Genomic DNA, 20140 nt, shown 5'->3' with positions numbered 1-20140 from the left:
ATTCTATAAGTCTCTTCTGGAAACACGATAATGTGTCCTGTTAAAGTAGGCCAAGTCTGGGAAGCATCTGAGGGCCTGCAGCTTGATCAGAGGTTTGTTCATCTTAAATGAACTCTGCTCAGATTCATTCTTCTGGAATGCACAGAATCCTGGTAGTTGTATGTTATGGAATAGTTTCAGGCTGGTCAGTCTGATTTTGGGTAATCCTTCTGTGAAATAAGTATTAGTTTATAAAAGGGAGAAAGAAAGTAAAGAGTACTCAAGAAAGCCAGCTTTTGTGTAGAATGTTTCTGTTTGTTTAGCAAAGGATCAGTTAACATACTGTTTTTATTATTTGTATATTGATTATTCTATGGGGTGAGGTCCTCCTCATGAGTTATTTTCACTGAATAATGAAGAATACACACATTCTCCCAGTCTGAAATGTTTAGGGAAACAAATCCCCCAGCACAGAACAAAATGAGCTGTAAGATGTGTTAACACTTAGGCAGATCAGTCACTTCATAACTGACTGTAATTTGCAATTCTACCATCTATGATGTTTTCTTTTTGGCTGCAGCTTGATCCCACTTAGAAAGGTGAGAAATCCTGTCTTGTCTCAGAAAATATCAAACAAATCTTCTTGCTCTGTTTATGACTATTGAAAAATCTCTCAAATGGGTGTAAATGAGAAGTAGCTAGGTCAACAGGAAATGCATCAACAGGAAATACATCAACAATGTTCAGATACCATCACGATGGGTCTCACAGAAAAATAAAGATTCTTAGATTTTGACAAGCAACTGTTGCCATCTTTGCTTTGATTTCCTGCACAAAATAGGCCAGATAATTTTTCCATGTGGGGAGCATGCTTTTATATCATACATTTGGTTGGTTTCTGTTCCTATTTGCGTATGTGCCTTTGGGGATATAATTCTGACTTACTGTTATTTCTCTTGGAGGTAGTCATGGTCAGCAGGTCATTTCATTTTCAAAATAACAAGTGCTTATTTATGGACACATTAACTATTTCTATAGATGGATTAAGAAAATAAAACCATATCAGAGCAACAGATGGAAGCATTGCATCTAGCTAGTTCATATGTAATTGAATACAAAAAAATTTAGACACATCTGGAAATTGGTGCCCATTCTTGGCAGCCTTTAAAGAATAGCTGCTTCCTTGTTAGTGAAGAGCAAGTGACAGCACAGCTGGCATGGTTTGATTTAGAAAACAATGTAATTAAAACTTCCTTCACACCTTTACAGTGATGGCATTACGTTCAGGAAGGCTGATTTAATTCAGTGATTTTCCCTAAATAGCTTAATAGTAGCAGACTCTATCTGAAAAAAATTCACTCATACAATGTCATGGTGGCTTTTTTGAAGCCACCAGTTGTCATATTTTCAGTGATAGCTTGTGGTAAGAAGGGAAGACTGATGGCCTTGAGAGATTCACAATATGGCTGCTTTAAGGAAAAATCTCTTGGAGCTAGGGAAGATTTATCACGGTGTATGAAGATTCCAAAACATATCTGTAACCAAGAAAGGCATGATGAGTTTAGCTACAATAAGAAATCGAAGACTCCCTCCTCAAGAATGCATCAATCTTGCAGTTTGATGACATGCAGATAGAATAACAGCATTTTAGTAAAAATGTTTCATTGTGTGCACACACAGAAGTGAAGAGTAAACAAGATTTCTTTTCTGTTTCAGGGCTCAAATCTGACAGATATCTGCACACAGCTCTTGCTCCAAGGAACTTTGTTAAAAATCTCAGCAGGAAATATCCAGGAGAGAATGTTCTTTCTATTCGATAATCTACTGGTCTACTGCAAGAGGAAATCCAGGTGAGTTCCTCTGCCTTTTTAGCTTTATAATGGGACTGTTCTGAGGTTTTTTACATAGGAAGTATGATCATTTACTGAGCACTCACTGTTCTCCGTTGCTATGTAAGGCTGAGTCATAGTTGTGACTTTCCTCTGTTCTTGACTATTGCTATTGCTTATACTATATGCGGAGGAAATTACTATGTGATGGGATAAATATGCCAGAGATTAATGGGGTCCCCACCCTGAGAAGCACACAGTCCAAAGACAGAAGTTGATACAGTGCAGAAAAATCACTAAGTGAGTTCTTACAGCTGGAAAGCTTCCCAGAGCAGATGGATCTCCAGGAGTGATGTGAAGAAGGAGGCCTTGCCAACTTTCTTTGTGAGGTTATTCTAAGCAGAAGAGGGTGACATGAAAATTGATATAAAGCCAAGAAAGGGAAAAAAAAGACTAAGGGAACATGTAGTAGATGCAGGACACAGAGGATAGAGGAAGGGAAGAAGATCAGCAGTCCATGTGCTCTATGATGGTCTTCTTTTCTTATCTTAGTAGTAATTTTTCCATCTTATAAAACTTGAGCATTGACAGCTACTACTTATTTTTAAAATAGCACTGCCAATGTGGATGTCAGTTTTCTTCTGCTGACATTATACTATATGTCAATTCTTAAGCTTTTCACTTTCACATTTCTAGTTTCATTCTTGTGTCCTGGTCTTTTCTGAATTTACCATACATTTTCTACTATTCAGAATCCCCGCCTGTAATATCCTCCCTCTTCTTCAGTTTATACCTCTTTACTAGTGGTGGCCAACCCAGTTAGAACTTCTCAAAAACCAGAGGGTTTGGTCCAAGGAAAATACTTAGTATTTCAAATTTTGGGTTTATTTTCCGTTTGTTTGTTCAGTAGAAATTTTGGTACCATTAAGCTGGGGAAAAAAATCATGTCAATAATGCTCATACTTTTTGTGTGAATAATGGTGAAACTATATAATACAAAAAGCATTTTGTTAGATGAAATCTACATTAGAAACTATTAGAATGTAATATAAATATTTAAAAGAAAAAAAAGGACACAAATCTTAAATAGCTTCTAATCTTATCTAGCAGAAGCATTCTGATGTTGCTGGAATGGAGTAGAATCATAGAGTCATGGAATGGTTTGGGTTGGAAGGGACCTTTAAGATCATCCAGTTCCAACCCCTCTGCTATAGGGAGCGACACCTCCCTCTAGACCAGGTTGCTCAATGCTCCATCCAACCTGGCCTTGAATGCCTCCAGGGTGGGGGCATCCACAACCACTCTGGGCAAGAAAGATTCTCTGTAAGAAAGATGAAACATTTCATTTTGACGTTTTACCAATTTGTCAAAATCCACACTTGTGTGTAAAACAGAGTTCAGAAATTTGAGCCTTCTAACTGAAAACATTTTATTAAAAAAAAATCAACTTGATATGTAATCTTTTATTTTTTCAGAGCTCTTAAAAGTTGTCTTACTATTTCTGTTTGTAGTTCAGGTTAGCCTAGCCCCTCCCGTTGTCCAGGCATTTTTCCCGGAATGCTAAGATTTAGAAAACAAAATGTTCTACTGCCTTTTAAGCAACCCTCTGTTTTTTGTACAGGGATGTCAATGAGCTACTCCGCAGTTTGGCTTACTTTTGGAGGAGGCTGCTGTAACACTTAGATTTTCCCAAAGGATCAATATTGTTTATCTTTGTCTAATAATATAGCTTGAACTGATGAAATGCCCAGAATCTGATTTCTATTAAAAAACTGAACATTTTATTAAGTCTGCTGGGAATTGCCAAATGTAAAAGATAAATTTAGGGACTGCTACATGACTTAGTTTTGGATATTTCCCCTGTCTAGCTGCTATTTATAATTAGCCCAGGATGGAAATGCATGTATTTCCAATTGTGCTGTCATGATCATTTGACCAATTGCTTGACGAGCAAGCAAGGTGTTAGTAACACAGATTTGAAAGAAAAACAAACAAACAAACAAAGCCTAACTGTGTCAGTTCCCAATTTGAAATTGAATCAGGTGATTCTTATCTCACTTGTACTATGGTAATCTTGTAGAAGTCACTGGAGTTTTCCTGGATCAAAAACTGTGATCAGAATTCAGCCCTAAAACCAACACTGCAGGCATTTCAGTTTGGGCATCGCCTTTTTAACAATAGCACAAGTTAGAAGTGGCTTTGTTGTGACCATTTTAAGATGCGTTTAGAATCAGAATTAGATCTAGGACTACAATCTCAGCTTTTGCAGAAGCTTTGGGAAGCCTGCCAAACTGATGACATAGATTTTTATTTTATTTTTTTCAGAGCTGAGTATTGTTTTGTGTTTTTAGTGGTATCACAGACTGCTGTTTAAATTGAATCCTGATGTTAGGAACAATATGTTTCATGTGGGGAAGTGGGCTGAGTATTTAAAGGGTTTTATTAAGGCTGCTAGGACAGCTTTTCTTTTGACTCCAACAGACATCTTTAGGAAATGATTTAATAGCTCCTAGATCTCAGGCCCTGTCAGGCTGATTAGATGTTAATTTATGGTCATTACTAAAGGTATATTTGTCACTAAAACTAGTTGTAAAAAGGAAAAATTGTTCAAAAAACCCTGGTGTTTCTCATCTCATCACAGTTGATCACAGATATTTCTCTTTGACACAAATTTTCTCCCCAGCTGTTTTTTATTGCATTATTCTTTGAATCTTATGAACTCCTGGCAAGTTGCCACAGCAATCCCTTCACTGTACAGAGTTTGGACGCTTGCCATCTCAAGCGGTGATCATTTGACCAGTCATGTTTTGGTTCATATAGCAGGGATGTTCTTAGATATTAAAGCTCAGCAGGTGTTGGTTAGATAGTTTTAAACCTATTCTAGACATAAAAATCAGAACATAATAGTAATGAGAAATGCTTTCCTGAAGTTTTTTTATAAGATACTTCAACAGACACTGAAAACCTTATGGATGAGGACATAAACTCTAGTGCAAAAATTGCCACAGCAGCACTTTCATGAATGCCACATGCAGAGACACTTAAGACACGTATGACAGACCATGTGACACTACCCTCAGTGCACGTTTCATTTTATATTTGGCATGTTATACACCCACCACAATTTCTTCAAAGCTGTAGACAAACCAAGGAGGCAAATGTAACATTTTTGCAGGTAGTATTAAAGGTTAAATCCCAAACTCATATGCAATTCAAATAAGTCCTCAAGAATGTAAATCTTAAAGACACCCTGATCTTCATGTAATCGTGCAAAATAAGCTCTTTCCTGCTGTACTGATGCTGTTGCAAACTTGCCTTTGTAGACTAATTGAGTACTAAAATTAATTAAATCTGAGAAGTGGCTGAATGCTACAAAACACTAGTCTTCAATCCTTTTTTAATAGTCACATCTCAGGTTGCTTTTTGCTGTTGTTTTCTGTGCCCATTGAATAAAAAAAAAAAAGCTGTGTGTTGTAATATATATGATGTATGTATGTAATATACATCTTGCTTTGGTTGCTTATGCGTAGCTAACCGTCTGAATCCTAATTGCAGAGTTGCTGGGAAAAAACCATCTAAACGGACAAAATCAATCAATGGATCCCTTTATATCTTCAGGGGTCGAATAAATACAGAAGTCATGGAGGTGGAGAATGTGGAAGATGGAACAGGTAAGAGAAAAAATACCATTTTTTAAAAAAAACAGAGCAAGTTCAAAGCTTCTGTGAGAAATTGGTATAAAAGTATTCGCCCTACTCCTTTAATGAAATCTTAGGTAAGCTGTGTAACATCTGATGTCTTCATTCCTAGGCAAACTTATAAAGTTGAAAGACTGGTCATGCTTCCAGGCATTAGTTCTTCATTCTGAAATGACCTTTTGAAGAGCTTATGTATCCAGAAGCTTGTCTATTTTTTCTCCTAATCCAAGTTAATTTAGTAGAAGATATTTTATCTTCTTTCCATCCTTTCTTTTCTTAGATCTTAAGCCATTACAGCTATAATAACAGAACTTCTAGATCTTCTTCGCATTTAGAATGCTACCAAATATTAGTCTTAGCATCAAATCAGTTACATGGAATGTGGTCATGATGAAACATGGGAATGGCTGTTGCATTACTGTTCTCTTGGCCTTACACAAGCTGAAAGAATGAATGGGGTTCTGACTTCATCCACAAAGGCTGCACCAGCTCCTGCTCCTGTTGTAATAAGTCAGGATTTAGTATTCTTTCCTTTCAACAGGTGACATTTAAAGAGTTTCCATGTTCTGTGGACAAAAATCCTTACAAATAACAGCCTACTGCATTCCCAGAAAGTTGAGAACAAATAATCTGAATGAGTGTCGTAGACTTTTTCACCAATGTCATTCCATTTAGGATATTTTAGCTCTTCTGAGGTGAAATTACAAACTATCACTCTTGGGACTGAAGCTGTAGAGAAAATGGCTTTGTGGGCAAAGTATCATGGCAAGAAATATGAAAATGCTGGTCTACCTTGGATGGAACTTCAGTCATCAGTATACCCACTGTGGATTTTCTCTGGCCTGGCTCCAGTCATGAGAAAAACTTCCAGGGCACTTCTAAATGTGAGGTTTCACTCCCCTCGAGTCACAGGGATCCTTGATCACATATCTTTTCCACATAATTTGTGCAGGGGACAGATTTTTTCAAGCTGAACAACCATAGATACTTTTTTACTAGGTATATGGAGACTTGGTAAGACTGATGCATGAGGAACACTTTCAAAAATGAAGCTCTCCAAATAAGAATATTTTAATAAAGGTGTTACACACTGATCTGATTAAAGAAGGCTTCTATTCACTGTGTGCACTGTGCTTTGGGTTTTTACAGCAGATTACCACAGCAACGGCTACACAGTGACAAATGGCTGGAAGATACACAACACAGCCAAAAACAAGTGGTTTGTCTGTATGGCCAAGACTGCGGAGGACAAACAGAAATGGCTGGATGCTATAATCAAGGAAAGAGAGCAGAGAGAAAGTAAGTGGATAATGTTTTTTTTTTTAACACACAGGATGAATTTGTGTAAAAAGGAGAAATTAATATGCATGTAGAAGTCTTTCACAGATAAAGAAGATTGCAGCTTTTCCTCCACGTTTAGAGACTTAAAATCTGTCCGTAATGACAAAGCAACTCAAGTGATTGGAAATAAACATTTCTGAATATTGTGAGATGATTTGTTTCATGGCCTTGTGTCATTAATATTTATCAATTTTTTCATTTACAAAAGGGTCAGTTTATATCACAAGTTGAATGAAAGCAGAGGATCTAAATCCTTTCATGACCTTTGCAACCCAAGCTTTTGGTTTTTTTTAATGTTAGAATATTTTGCACCAGGAAGACATCTAATCTGCTAGACATAATGCACATTGCAGTGCTGCTTTATCATAGTATGTGAAACATTTCTGACATACCTTATCATATGTAAACCCCAATGCAATTTTTTTCTGATAGGAAGGATTCTAGCTTCCAAATGCAAATCAGGCATAGTGTGAATTCAGAAAAGCTCTCTGGGGTCAACAGAAATAATCAGTTTTGTTTTTTGTTTTTTATTAAAAGAAGAATTTTAACATTCCAAGCTGATGATCTTTATTCATCGACTAGTTCTGCATGTTTTAAATAAAATACATTTCTTGGCTCTTTTACCCTCAGAGTGCTAAATCATATCTCTAAAAGATCCGGTGAGTCTTCATTTCAGAGTGAGTTTTTGCTTTATGAGGTCACTAGTGCTCTGCAGAATTTCCTTTGCATTGACTAAAATGTGTGAGGAGAGAAAAGGTTTGATAAGAAGTAAAAAGACTGAACTAGAAAAGCAAACCACATACTAGCAGGGAGAGAATAAGGAATGTAACTGAAATGTCAGGAAGAGGAAAAAATTGCTCCCTAATAGAAAGTTTTTCAAATTTTTCCATGCAATGTTGGGTACTCTTGAGTGTTTTTTCTGATGCTTTTTGTCATATAGTTTTATGATGTGACAGCTGATGACAGGAACTCAGGATAAGCATGGATATTCTGGCAGACATTCCAGACTATATTGGAAAATCTCCTTTGGATTAAAGTAATTGTAAAATCACAGAGCTATCTGTGCTTAGATTAGAAAGATTGGTGAGGTTTCCGATTCTCTAGGATGAGTTGAGTAGAATGTGCGTTCCAGTTTGCCATTTACATCAGAGCCTGGGGAATTTGGTGATGTAAGACCAGTATGAAACATGTGCTATTACACAGGCTGTTTTCTATCACAAGTTCATGTTGCAAATTAGCCTCAGCTACATGTGTCAGCATTTGCATTGAGCTGGATCACATTATTGGACAAAGAGAATGGAAGAATAATGACAATAAACCAGGGGATTTGCAGAGCCAAAGCCTTTAGCCAAATATCAGACACATGAAAGAAACACTATATTTGAAAGACAAAACTTTGCACAAGACTAGTTTCTGGAACATGCACATCCGGCCTCTTAAACAAATGCATTAAACATTTTTTACAACCTAGAAAGCATCTCCAGTGTGACATAAAAGACTGTTCATTCATTAATTTATGAAATTCATAAAGGAACAGAATTTACACGCAGTTAGGGTGAACTGTTTCTAGAGAATGCATAGACATTTCATTTTCTAGCCTTATGCTGAACACTTAGATTCTGCTCAATGCCAATCTCTGTAAAGGTCAGGCAAATAAATCAAAGACTGATTCAGATTTCAGACTAATCTTAGAGATATCCAAGCCCAGGGCTCTGGTTTAGACTCCAGAATTCTCTAGATTTGCGAGTGGATTTTTGCTGCCCGTATTGAGAAGTATCATGCTCGTGATTCAGAAACATTAGCAGACATTAGTTCTCCTGGGTCTTGCTTCCTGCTCTATCGATTACTATTCAGTAGCCATCTTAATGCACTTAGAGTTTGGTGTTTTCAACACTGTACACGTCAGGCAATTTTTTTGAGAGATACAGGAAAGAGGAGTGGGGGAAAAAAAGGCAGAATGAGCACAGCAGCATTCAGGGCACTTGTCTGAAAAGCAAGAGGCCTAGATCTAGGCCCTTCCCTCTAAAAAATTTAAACATGCAGTTTCACATCCCTAGTGAGTCTGCTTCAATTCTGGACCTACACAAAACAGTCTAAATCCAGTCCATAATTTAAATACAAGCATATGGATGGTTGGGAAAGTTCTAGAAAAACGTCCGTGGAAAGCAAAATGACTGGTTCAGGAGAGACAAAGCATCCACAGCAGCAAAATAACTTTTCTCATGTGCTGTCCTAAAGCAATTTGCCCTTTATTTCTAGGTGAAACACACTTTTCAAGCTTTTTTGACAGGTCTATAAAGAAGAGTGTCAGAAAATGTCAGTTATGATGACAGCTGTTGCAACACAGATACCTGTTCTTTTCAGAGATCTTCTCCCTTGCTGTAGCAATTTTCAAGTTAACATGAGCTATGAGGAAATTCATACAAAGTGGAAGTGAAATTTTCCCTATATCCAATACATATAATTCCTTAAAACATTCAGCATTTCTTTCATTGACCAGATAATATGATTTTCAAGCTGTATTTTGAGCCTAGGGATGTTAATAAATAGGCGAATTAAGAAGAGATGAGAAAATAATGTTCCTATCTACCTTTGACTTATTTAAGGATGTGAATTTGATATCAGCAGTTCTGTGTTTTTGGCTTCAAGTAATAGAACACTCAAAAAATGATCTACTGTGTCAAGCATTTAGCTGTATTGAACAAGTCTTATGATGGCAGTTATTTCAGGGTCAAAGATGAAATTGCAACAGTTTCAGGAGATATATGTTTTATCTCTTTTTATTTGGAACTTTTCCACATTCTGTAAACTATTCTGCTTTTTGCGCTGTGATGGATCCATAAGTTTAAAGCTATTTTTAAAAACGAGAAAGAAAAGGTGTGAACCTGTCCTAGATGCTACTCTCATAAATGACAGCTTTTTGCTCAGATCAGTAAGTGGTTCAGTTTCCCCTTCATCTGGAAAACAAGTGTCTACCACCTTGTTTGGGCTCCGCTTTTAACTTTGGGGAAACACTTTACCTGATGATTAGTATCTGAAGGAATTCCTGCTTTTTATTCCAGGTTTGAAACTGGGAATGGAGAGGGATGCATACGTCATGATTGCAGAGAAAGGAGAGAAGCTGTACCAAATGATGATGAACAAGAAAGTGAACCTTATCAAAGACAGGAGGAGAAAATTAAGTACCGTTCCCAAGTGCTTTCTCGGCAAGTAAGTAGCATTCACATAAAAAAGGAACTTTCCTGTTAATGAAAAGAATGACTGTGGATTTTCTGCAGATGGCATTGCTAGGTCAGATCAGATGTGCTTTGACAGAGCTTGACTGAAAAGGCAATCAAAACCTTAATTTCTGTTTCATGCCATACACAAGCTGTACAGTGACAGCTCATTCTATTGTATGGCAACACATAATAGCTGCTTCAAATTGGCCAAAGGAATAAAAAAAAATAAATCTTAACTCCCACAGGGTCGGGCCTTTTAGTGGCCTAAGCTGTAACCTCTTTTGTTTACAATAGATGCAGACCAGGTCATGTTTAAGTCCAGCAGAATCGGCCCAGTTTCAGAACTGAACTTCCTGTCTGACAGTGCAACAGACACAGATTAAATTAATCAAGAAACCTGATTGTATTTGTTAAAAGAGGCTTATTGTCTGGAAAATATCCCTCCTTCATTCAGGTTAAGTACTACAAAATAATTCTTAAGAATGTCATGTATGAGGCATTAGAAGAGAGACCCCATGACTGACTCAGATCAGAGATTAGAAATGGCAGCACTGGGGCTGTTGTAGGGAAGTGTCCTGTATGGCCCGGAGTCGCATCAGTTGACCTGAGAAGACTTTTCTGCCTCAGCTGTTTATGACTGCAATGATCAGCTGTGTGAGGAAAAGAAATTCCGAGCGGCTGATTATCCATGAATTTCCCTCCCTGTGGTCTCTGTAGCAGCATTATGTAGACATTATTACTTGTGTACAGGGTGTGGAAATGATGTACTGTCTTTCTGCAGAAGGCAGTCTAGTAACGTAAGCTGATGATCATTTTGCTGTATCAAAACATCTTGGCTTTTGGAGATTTTGTTCTCTTTTTTAAAAAAAACTTCTCTTTATTCTTTTCTTCTCCTTCAGTCATGTTTCAAATTGAAACATCTAAGCTGTGACTTGGAGGCATGATCTAGCATTTCCCATTTTCCACATAACAAGACGTCCCAGATCAGAAGTTCTTCTGATATATGGAAGTCTGTTGTGGATTTTCTGATTCTTTTTCCTAGTCTCAGCTCCTACATTTCCTTTAAAATGTCTGTCTTCTTACATGCTCCACTACCTTTCCTGCCCATCACCCTCAGTTTACTTGGTAGCCATCTGAAACTCCACTAGTGAGGGCTTGACACTGCTTTGCCAATGTTTGAAGCCAGACTGAGATACCTAAAGGTATCTGGTCTCTGAGCACAGCATTATTTCTGCTAGTGTTCCATCCTACCCTGTCAAAAAAAAAAATCTGCTGATGTTTTCTTAAGCTGCGTGTTGATACTGTTCTGGACAACTCACTTGAGTGCACCTCAGTCAGTGCAATCCAGTCATGACTCGCAGACGTTTCATATCGTTCCAGGGGCTTCCCCTGAGCAATTTGTTTTGGCTGTGACCTATTTATTTTTTCAGCTATTCCTGCCGAAGGGAGAAACTAAGAACTGTGCTGAGATGTACTTAGTGGTTTTCTGGTAAATGCAGTTGAGAGTAACAGTAAGGCCGCAGAAGCAGTTTTTCTCTCAGCCTTTGGATATTAGAGATAGCATCTAATAATTCAAGAAATAAAATGTGGTTGTAGGGGGAAAAAAAAGTATGAACTACAACTAATAACTTTAGAAAGACCACATGTATTTATTTATAAGGCTGTTTATTATGCTGGAGCATAAATCCATTTTCCTAACCACTCTTCAGGTGTGCTGGCATTCAGGCATGTAAATAGTGATGCAATCTGCAGGCTGAGTGTTGGTGCCAATACATGTAAATTTTATGCTTGCCACACTTCTTTTCAGCGCTGCTCTAAACTGACTGCAAACCCTTGAGCTGTGTTGTACTTGCAATAGAGAGGGTCTGTTAACCTCAGGAGATTCCAGACATATCTGATAATATTGCACAAGCTTGGGTGGGTTGGATTTTCCTATGTGTTTCTTGTATGTATTTATTGAAATCCAGCAATTCTCAGTCCCTTAATTTCAGAGTTATAGCTGGGGAATGATGTCCTAGCTAGCATGCCAAATGAAAACTCAGCAGGGCAGTGCTGGGCAGTGGGGATGCTCTCAGTTATACTGAGAACTACTTTGAAGAAGGTGAGAAAACAAATCAAATTTTGCCACGAATTTTTTGAATGGATGCCTTTTAGCAAGTCTCTCATATAAAGGAAAAAAAGAAACGTCCTGGAATATTTCTGGGTCATGCACTTTTCAGTGTTTATAAAGCTTTCAGAGCAAATGATTATTGATTTTGCTTATGAACCAAATGCCACAGAAGTCTTAAAATGGCTTTTAAGAAAGCTATCCCATAGTGATGGAACTTCAGAGCATCAAAAATAGTATTCATTTATTTTGCTTTTTCAGCCCTCTGTTTCAAACTTTAAGATGACTGCCTTACATTTAGAATCCCAATCAACTCCAGGGACACAGTTCCAAATGAAAGATGTAGCAAAGCTAAAAGGTCAGCAATGTTCTGCAGCAGTTCTGGGCAGTGGGTTAAGTGCTACAAACTGTCATAGATCTGTTGCACTTGATGGAAAATACACAGCAATCTGGGCGTGTACCTGGGGTGCTTAACACGGTTACAGGCAGTAGTCTGGGATGGAGCACTCCAGAGAGTATGTATTTTGAATTCCCAATAATTGATGCAGAGGATCATTCTTACTTCTTCTCCCTTTCTTCATGAGATACAGAGCCTGACTCAGCTCTACAGCAGTCTGACTTTTAGGAGTTTTACTAAAGTCCGCTGCTTCCCCTGACATAGTTGAACAGATTGTGCTGCTTTTTCTACATTATGAAAATTACAGAGTAGCACCTCGGCAAACTCAAGTTTTTGTTACTGAAGTTGCTGTTATTCTAAAGACAAAATGTAAATATTACCTACAGCTTAGATGAGTCAGCTCTGATAAACATGCAATGACTGAAAATGCTTCATTTAGAGCCCACAGTTGGAGGCATGGATGCTGATTTTGATAAGCAGCAACCCTCTGCACATTGGCAAGCACCCAAGTGGTTTATTGAACTTAAACTTCCCATATGTTGTTCTACTTTTATATATTCCTTTTGTTATTATATTTTTAATTTAACACATTTCTAGCTTAATTACTAATTAACCTGGGAAACTCAGTTCCCCTAGGGCTCTGGCAGGACTTGAGACGTCCATTTTTCTGTACTTAACTGTTTCTAATTGAGTAATATCCTACCTATCCATTTCTGGCCTTTATTCTGCCCGAATGGGCAGCTCTGCCCCACACCAGAGAGAGGTTTTATTTCATGCTGTGTATGCAGACAGACTCAGCACTTCTTGTCTGTAAATTAGAAGCCTTTTCTGTGTATCTCTCAGGCACCAGCTTCAGTAAATGACCTTAAATTAAACTGTTAGGGGGAATTGTACTGTTCTGCACTTGAATTCAGTGAGTTTGAATCTTCTGTTGTAAGTCCTACTGTGATCTCATTTAAAGCCAACACAATTACATGATTAAGGAAAAAAAAAGAAAACCAGAGACAGTGAAGAAAGGTGAGCATATATAATTAAATCAGACAATGAACACAGCTTGGAGAGATAGCTCTGACTGGAGTAGCTGTTTTCTCTTCTGTGCAACTTTTTGTTTTTAAGATCACCATGGCTCAATAAATTAAGGGTCCGCTGCAGTTTTATAGACTCAGCCAGGTCTTCTTTCCTTTTGTGTATGTGTTAATTAGGATGACCTAAGGGGAGTGTTGGGAAAAGTCACCAATAGGAGACCTGGATCTTCTGCAGACATTTGTTGCAGAAACGTATGAAATTAAGCCACACAGAAGTATCACTCTTCACAACAATTTTCACCTTTGCTTCAAGGGCAGTGTTGGTTGTGGTTGACTGATGACTTGCAGAGGCTTATGTCTGCTTATATTCAGAGAGAAAAAGATAATTGTTTCTGTTCTGTTTTCCTTTTCAGTGAGTTTGTATCATGGCTCACAGACATTGGAGAGATAAGCAAACCAGAGGAAGGGGTCAACCTGGGACAGGCGCTGTTGGAAAATGGAATTATTCATCATGGTAAGTACTACATGCCATAAAGAGGTGCCAGATTTCAGTAATGCCTTGGAAATGAGGGTGGAAATTTCTCTGTGGCTGTTCACATGATGTTCAAATGCTCTCCCATATCGTACCCAGCAAATCCTCAGTGGTTAGTGACTTTTAGGATTAATGGGAGTGAGCAAATCTAAATCATGAAAACTGAATGTGTATAGTTGCAGTGTCACTGCAAAAAGTTCTCCTGAGACTTGCTATTTCATGATGACTGCCTACCCTGCCATAACTTCATACTCTGACACTTTCAGCACCATTCTTTTTGTCTGAGCAGAAATTTACAGCTCGGAGGAAGTTGTGCTGTTACATCCGCTTCATCTCTTATTGAAATACACCAAACAAGATGCATCTGATTTGGTTGTAATGTTACCTCTGGTTAGAGTTCCTATCTGTTACTGTCTCTGATGGCAGTTATTGCTAGACATTAGAAGGTACTTGCAATGCTTGATTTAGTTAAGGAAATATCCAGTGAAATTTTGATAAATCATTAAAGAAGAAAGTTTCTCATTATGTGTCCCCTAACAAGCAAGAACTTAAAACCTAAGTTCCATAATGAAGCACTTACCCCTACTCTACATTATGCGATGTCTTTTATCTTTTGTTTTCACTTGGCATAACATTACTGTCAGGTGAAAACTGCTGATCTTTCTGCCTGCCTGGAAAGCAGGGCCAGAGAAGGCTGGTGGCAGTGTGCTGATCTCCATTTCCTTTGTATTTCTGTTTATTCTGGCTTTTTTTTTTTTTTTTTTTTTGGTGGGCCTGCTGATGTATAAGTTTTGGTACCTGCAACACACAGCAAAAGTGATTGTAACCTCATATTCTGGGCACAAAAGATTCTTTGTACACAGTTGAATCTCAACTGGATTTAGAAATACAAAATCCAGAGTGAGATTCCACCATATACAAACATATATGCACTTGATTCTGCATATTTTGGTTTCTTCTGTGAAATTAAGGAAAAGCATCACCATGAGCAGAAATCTTCATGACATATTCATGGGCCGAGTTGTCCTATATCATGAGGAAAAGTCTTCATCACCTCATCTGCTGTCTGCGTTGGTTGCTGTTCTCTAGATCTCCCCTTTTTGTACATAGTTGTTACTGGTCTCCATTATATTAAGTTGTGAACAATGGCATCTCTACACTGGGTATTGTACTATCCGGAAGACACTTTATAGTTTACTTTGAATTTGAACACTCTTTGGCACTTTATAGTTATTGCTTACTTACGAATCAGTGTAACAAATAATTTCTACCAATTACTAAATTGTTATCTTTACTACGAGGGTTTCCCTCTTCTGCGTCCTGTTGAAGTAGTTTACCTTAGAGTAGAGACAGGACAAACCTATATATGATTTGATATGGACTTCAATCCTCTTCTGATTTAGCTTATTGGATAAATGTGTTTGAAACTGTATATGTTTTTTGACTCTTCTGATATTAGCCAATGCACCTTTTGAAATGTTACTTATCACATGGAAAAATCTTTTCTGTGATTGTCTTTGAGGCCTGTTAGTATAAAGTATGACCCAATAATTTTAATGCCTATAGGATAGCTATTCTGGGTGAAGAATTGCTATTCTGGGTCTCTCAAAAGTGCTATTTAATTTTTAGAAGGAACTCGCTATTAAATCCCAGAACCTTAGTAGAAGAATACTTTTAACAGCTGTAGTTTGTCCCACCAGAATACTCTCTGTGTTTGGAACTGCAGAACTTTAGGCAGCTGCAAAATGCCTTTAATGCTGTGATAACTCTTGTAGGAACTTGCAGGCACTTCATTCAAAATCAATCCAAAAACATCAGACAACCCCAATTACCTATACTGGGACCATTTCCAGTGCCTTACATAAGTTGAATCTTATGCAAAAAGAAGGAAATTTCGATTTAGAAAGCTGCTTTTGTTGGTGGAGCTATTCAGAAGTGCGCATAGGCATCTGTAAACAAGGCATTCTAAGTACAGAAGGACCAGCTGGCCTACAAACAACATGGTGGGGGAAAAGATATTGATTTTAATTATCTTACTGATGTTTTAGTTTCAGATAAGCACCAGTTTAAGAATGAGCAGGTGATGTACAGATTTCGCTATGATGATGGAACATATAAGCCGAGAAGTGAGTTGGAAGACATCATGTCCAAGGTTTGTGTTACCATTCTTACTTGAAAACTAGTGATTTGCATCAGAACCCTCAAAAGAGTTTCCTCTGCATCTGAATGTCAGTGTCATGTTTTGTAGGAGATCCCTAATAGTGTTTACCTTCATTCTATTCAGTTAACTGTACTAATGCCAAAGGAGACATTCATTCTAGGGAGAGGAAGCAGAGGTTAGCCATAAATAACAATAAAATTGTCACTGCAATCAAGACTGCTGATTAAAATTCTACTATATTGTAACAAAAGGTCTTAAAAGAAAACAGGATGCCATAATGCAAAATGTCTGTTGAAAATCTGAGCATTATGGCTCAGGGAGACAGAAGCCATCAATATTTAAATGCAGTTCCTGGTAACTGTATGTCAAATGAGTTCTGATGACCCATATCTGCCCATAAGCTTTTTAATACCTTTCATTTCTTCTTATGGACATTAGATCATGGGTTAATTGGGAAGAAGGATTAATGGAGGAAACGTTGGAATGGAATTGATTGGAGATAAGAGTAGATTTTTTGGGTTCTGAAGGCTGGGAAAGAAGAAAGAATTGTCAGAGGATAAGGGATTTGTTTTGGAAAACAATTAATCAACAGATGATTCTAGCTGAGCAGAGACATCAGTGTCCAGGTTTTTCTAGCTCTAGCTAGTCAGCATTTTATTTGAAAAAGAAAAAATGGTAATACCACCTATCTTTCCTTCTTCAGGGTGTGAGACTCTACTGCCGACTGCACTGCCTGTATACTCCAGTGGTAAAGTAAGTAATTGAAATCTTTCTCCGTATAAACTGGAATAAGCATTTTTGTTGCTCTTTTATCAATGTGCTATTTTTGTAATAGAATCTCAGCTGGAAAATCATCTTATATCAGGATTAATTTGTGTTAGTAATGGTGTGTGTCTAAACTGTGTTTCACTGGCAAAAAATTGCAGAATCTCAGAACTTTCAGAATCCATCTGAGTAGACTTAACATTTTCAGTGTGTTCAGGCTTTCCTACTGACCCTTCCTTTTATCTCCATGTTAGAATACTGACTTTCCTAGGCTCTTATCTTTCCATGTCTTCTCTTCATGTCTTTTTGCTTCTGACAAGCCTAATGTTTCAGGAGTTAGCTTTTTTTCTAGCAGTTAGTTGTGCAAACCCTTTTTTTACTTTTTCATCTACCTTTTGAACATTGCTTTATTTGGCATCTTCAGACTGCTGATCCTTGCAATCTTGTTAGCAGGGTGGGAAAGATCTACTTTCTGTGTTGCAACATTCCTCCTAGAAAAACAGGAAAATTACTTAGCATAGGTGGTGCATGACCCAAGAGGATCTGGAGGAATCAAAGTTCACAATTCAATTATTTTATGGACAGTCTTGGAATATGATTTTGCTTAGTTCTTTTCCCTGGCAACTTGGGAGTTTCTGTGTAGCCTCTGTCTTTATAATTTTCTTTAAGTAAAGTCTAACACTGGTTTACTTTGAGGAGAAGACAATGTACCCCACTTGCAGCAACGCAAGCTGCTTTGGGGGGGATGATACATAAAAAGTAAAGTGTTTCAGACAAATGTTACATGTAAAAAAAGGTTCTGAATGTGTCTCTAATCTAGTTCACGGGAATTTGTGAGGACAAGAAAACTTGATCTCTGTTTACAGATTTGATGGACAATACTTTGGTGTATAGATAAGATACAGCCTGTGAGGAACGTTATATTCCTCTAGCTTCTGTGAAGCAGCCAGGTTCTGCCAAAATTTCAGTGGTTCCCATGCCTGCAGATCATGGTTCTGAATAGCATTCTATGATACAAGCTCATTTCTTGTTCAGACTAGGATGAAATGGAGGAAAAAGTCAGTGAACTAATGCTGAAATATTTATCGTGATAAGCCTTTAAGTACAAGCAGAGAAAGACTGAGCCTTGGACACTAATGCCATCTTATTAAAAGCTGTAGCCCTATGTCACTATCTGTACTAAAATATTGAGAGCTGCCACTCACCATCTGGAAACCCGTACTCATTTGTAAAGAGCATTTCAATGTTTTCCTTTATTGTTCTGACATTTCAAAAGAATATTTTCTCAAGATAAGAGTGTATGAGTAGAAAACTGCCTGGAAAACTCCCACAGTTTTGTGCTGGGCTTAGCACGTTACTGGAAGACAACGTGAAAAATGTGTGTAAGCACTATGAGGAAAGTTTTTGTTCTGAGAACACATTTCTGGAAATGTGGTCACGTTGTTTGTTTGTTTTTGTTGTTTTTTTTTCAAAGTTCTGAGAACCCCATTTCTGATTTCTCACACTCTGCATTCTATTTTTCTGTTGCATTTACTTACAAAAGGAAATTGAACACATTTCTATCTGCGGGTGGTTAATAAAAGGAAAAGTTGAGTAGGATGAATTTCAGATGGTGGTTTGATATTATATTTTTAGAAAAAAAGGAAATATAAAATTATGTGGTACTAATGAAGAGGCTGATTTGACAAAAAGACTTAAGACTTCCCTTGAGCTGCCATTACAGATATAAATGGACTGTAAAAGTAGTCACAGTGGCCACGAAAGTTTCCTTTCATAGTTATGCCTGATTTTTCCTGATTTCTCTTTTTTAGAGACCGTGACTATCACCTAAAGACCTACAAATCAGTAATACCTGCAAGTAAGCTAGTGGATTGGCTTATTGCACAGGTAAGGATTTCTTAAGATACTGCTCTCTTCGGCAAGTGGCTTAATTTTTCAGTTCCATTTAAAAGTAAATAAAACAGTTCTCAAGAGGACATTTCAACATAATTGAACATATTCAATTTCTTTGAACTTACGATCATTTTCTTTTTTTTATTGTTCATGTGATCAAAACTTGTTATTTGGCAGCATAAAGAGGAGGGAGGTCCTGTATTAGCCCTAGGAGTGGTGAACTGGTTGTTACTGCAGATCGTTTCTGTTTCTTGTGATTTCTTTTCTGAAGACATTCAATGCGATGTTCATCTCTTATAATCTAGGATTGGTGTGGTACAAATGAAGAACAAATCTAGAGTTTTATACCAATATCTGCACCACTGTCTTTAGAAATTGGAGTTGCTCAATATTTACCTTGTAATTACAGAGAAAAGCCTATAGAGTGGGGAACGTAAAATGTAGCTTTCATAGTCTAAAGCCTAAAGTCTGAGGGCAGAGTATGTCCTCTTGCTCACCGCCGTAGAGTCTACTGCATGCTCTGGTTTTGTCTTAAATGATGGTCTGATTTACAATCACATTAAGTCCTATACTGCCAAAATGGCTCAAAAGAAGGCTAGTTTGAGTTAGAGTCAGAGGCCTGACTCTCAGGGATGTTGTCCTTCAGAGATGTTTCCTGTAATTGCACTTGACATCCTTCTATAGTAATAAGATTGCTATAATGTAAGGTTGTTCTGTGCTAAATAACTGAATGAGAATGGAGTAGTTGATTGCTTCCCTATTAAAAGCACGGAGGACAACAAGCTAACAGTACTGAAAACTAACAGTACTGAAACTGTTATATCTGTTACATGTAATTTAACAGTCTTCATGAAAAGCTGAGGAGAAAAATCTGCTTTGGCCAAAGAACGGATTTGTAATCAGGCTAATCGGGCCGTTACAATCGCTAATCAGTACCACAGACAGTAGAAAGACACAAATATCAGTGTAAAAGATCAGCTCTCACTCTGGGAAAAATTCGCTCATTTCCTTCCCCACTTTTTTTTCTTTCTGTAGTGTTAGTACGTTATTACTTCTCTATTTACTGATCTTTAGATTAAGACTGAACCAGATTGTACTAAAGCCTGAAATGGAGATATAGAACACTGTGTAATTTGCATGATGTACATACGTGCATGCATACACGTACACAGGTGCAAGGATGAGGGAAATT

The 20140-nt window shown here is 37.6% G+C and overlaps 1 protein-coding gene across 3 annotated transcripts in view; it reads left to right on the top strand.

Moving 5' to 3' along the window:
* Window positions 1-20140, top strand: part of PREX1 (phosphatidylinositol-3,4,5-trisphosphate dependent Rac exchange factor 1) — a 153343-nt gene that overhangs the window by 92139 nt on the left and 41064 nt on the right. For 2 of the 3 annotated variants that reach the window (XM_021416449.1, XM_021416448.1), the window contains exons 7-14: window positions 1696-1829; window positions 5364-5479; window positions 6656-6805; window positions 9910-10057; window positions 14011-14111; window positions 16178-16281; window positions 16994-17043; window positions 18867-18942. In XM_021416449.1, the coding sequence (XP_021272124.1) occupies window positions 1696-1829; window positions 5364-5479; window positions 6656-6805; window positions 9910-10057; window positions 14011-14111; window positions 16178-16281; window positions 16994-17043; window positions 18867-18942 (879 nt within the window). The remainder of the gene's footprint in view (window positions 1-1695; window positions 1830-5363; window positions 5480-6655; window positions 6806-9909; window positions 10058-14010; window positions 14112-16177; window positions 16282-16993; window positions 17044-18866; window positions 18943-20140) is intronic. The other variant, XM_021416450.1, reaches the window with a different exon arrangement.

Source organism: Numida meleagris, chromosome 19 (genome assembly GCF_002078875.1).
Source record: "Numida meleagris isolate 19003 breed g44 Domestic line chromosome 19, NumMel1.0, whole genome shotgun sequence".
Lineage (NCBI taxonomy): Eukaryota > Metazoa > Chordata > Aves > Galliformes > Numididae > Numida > Numida meleagris.
This window is presented reverse-complemented; position numbering and strand designations above follow the sequence as displayed.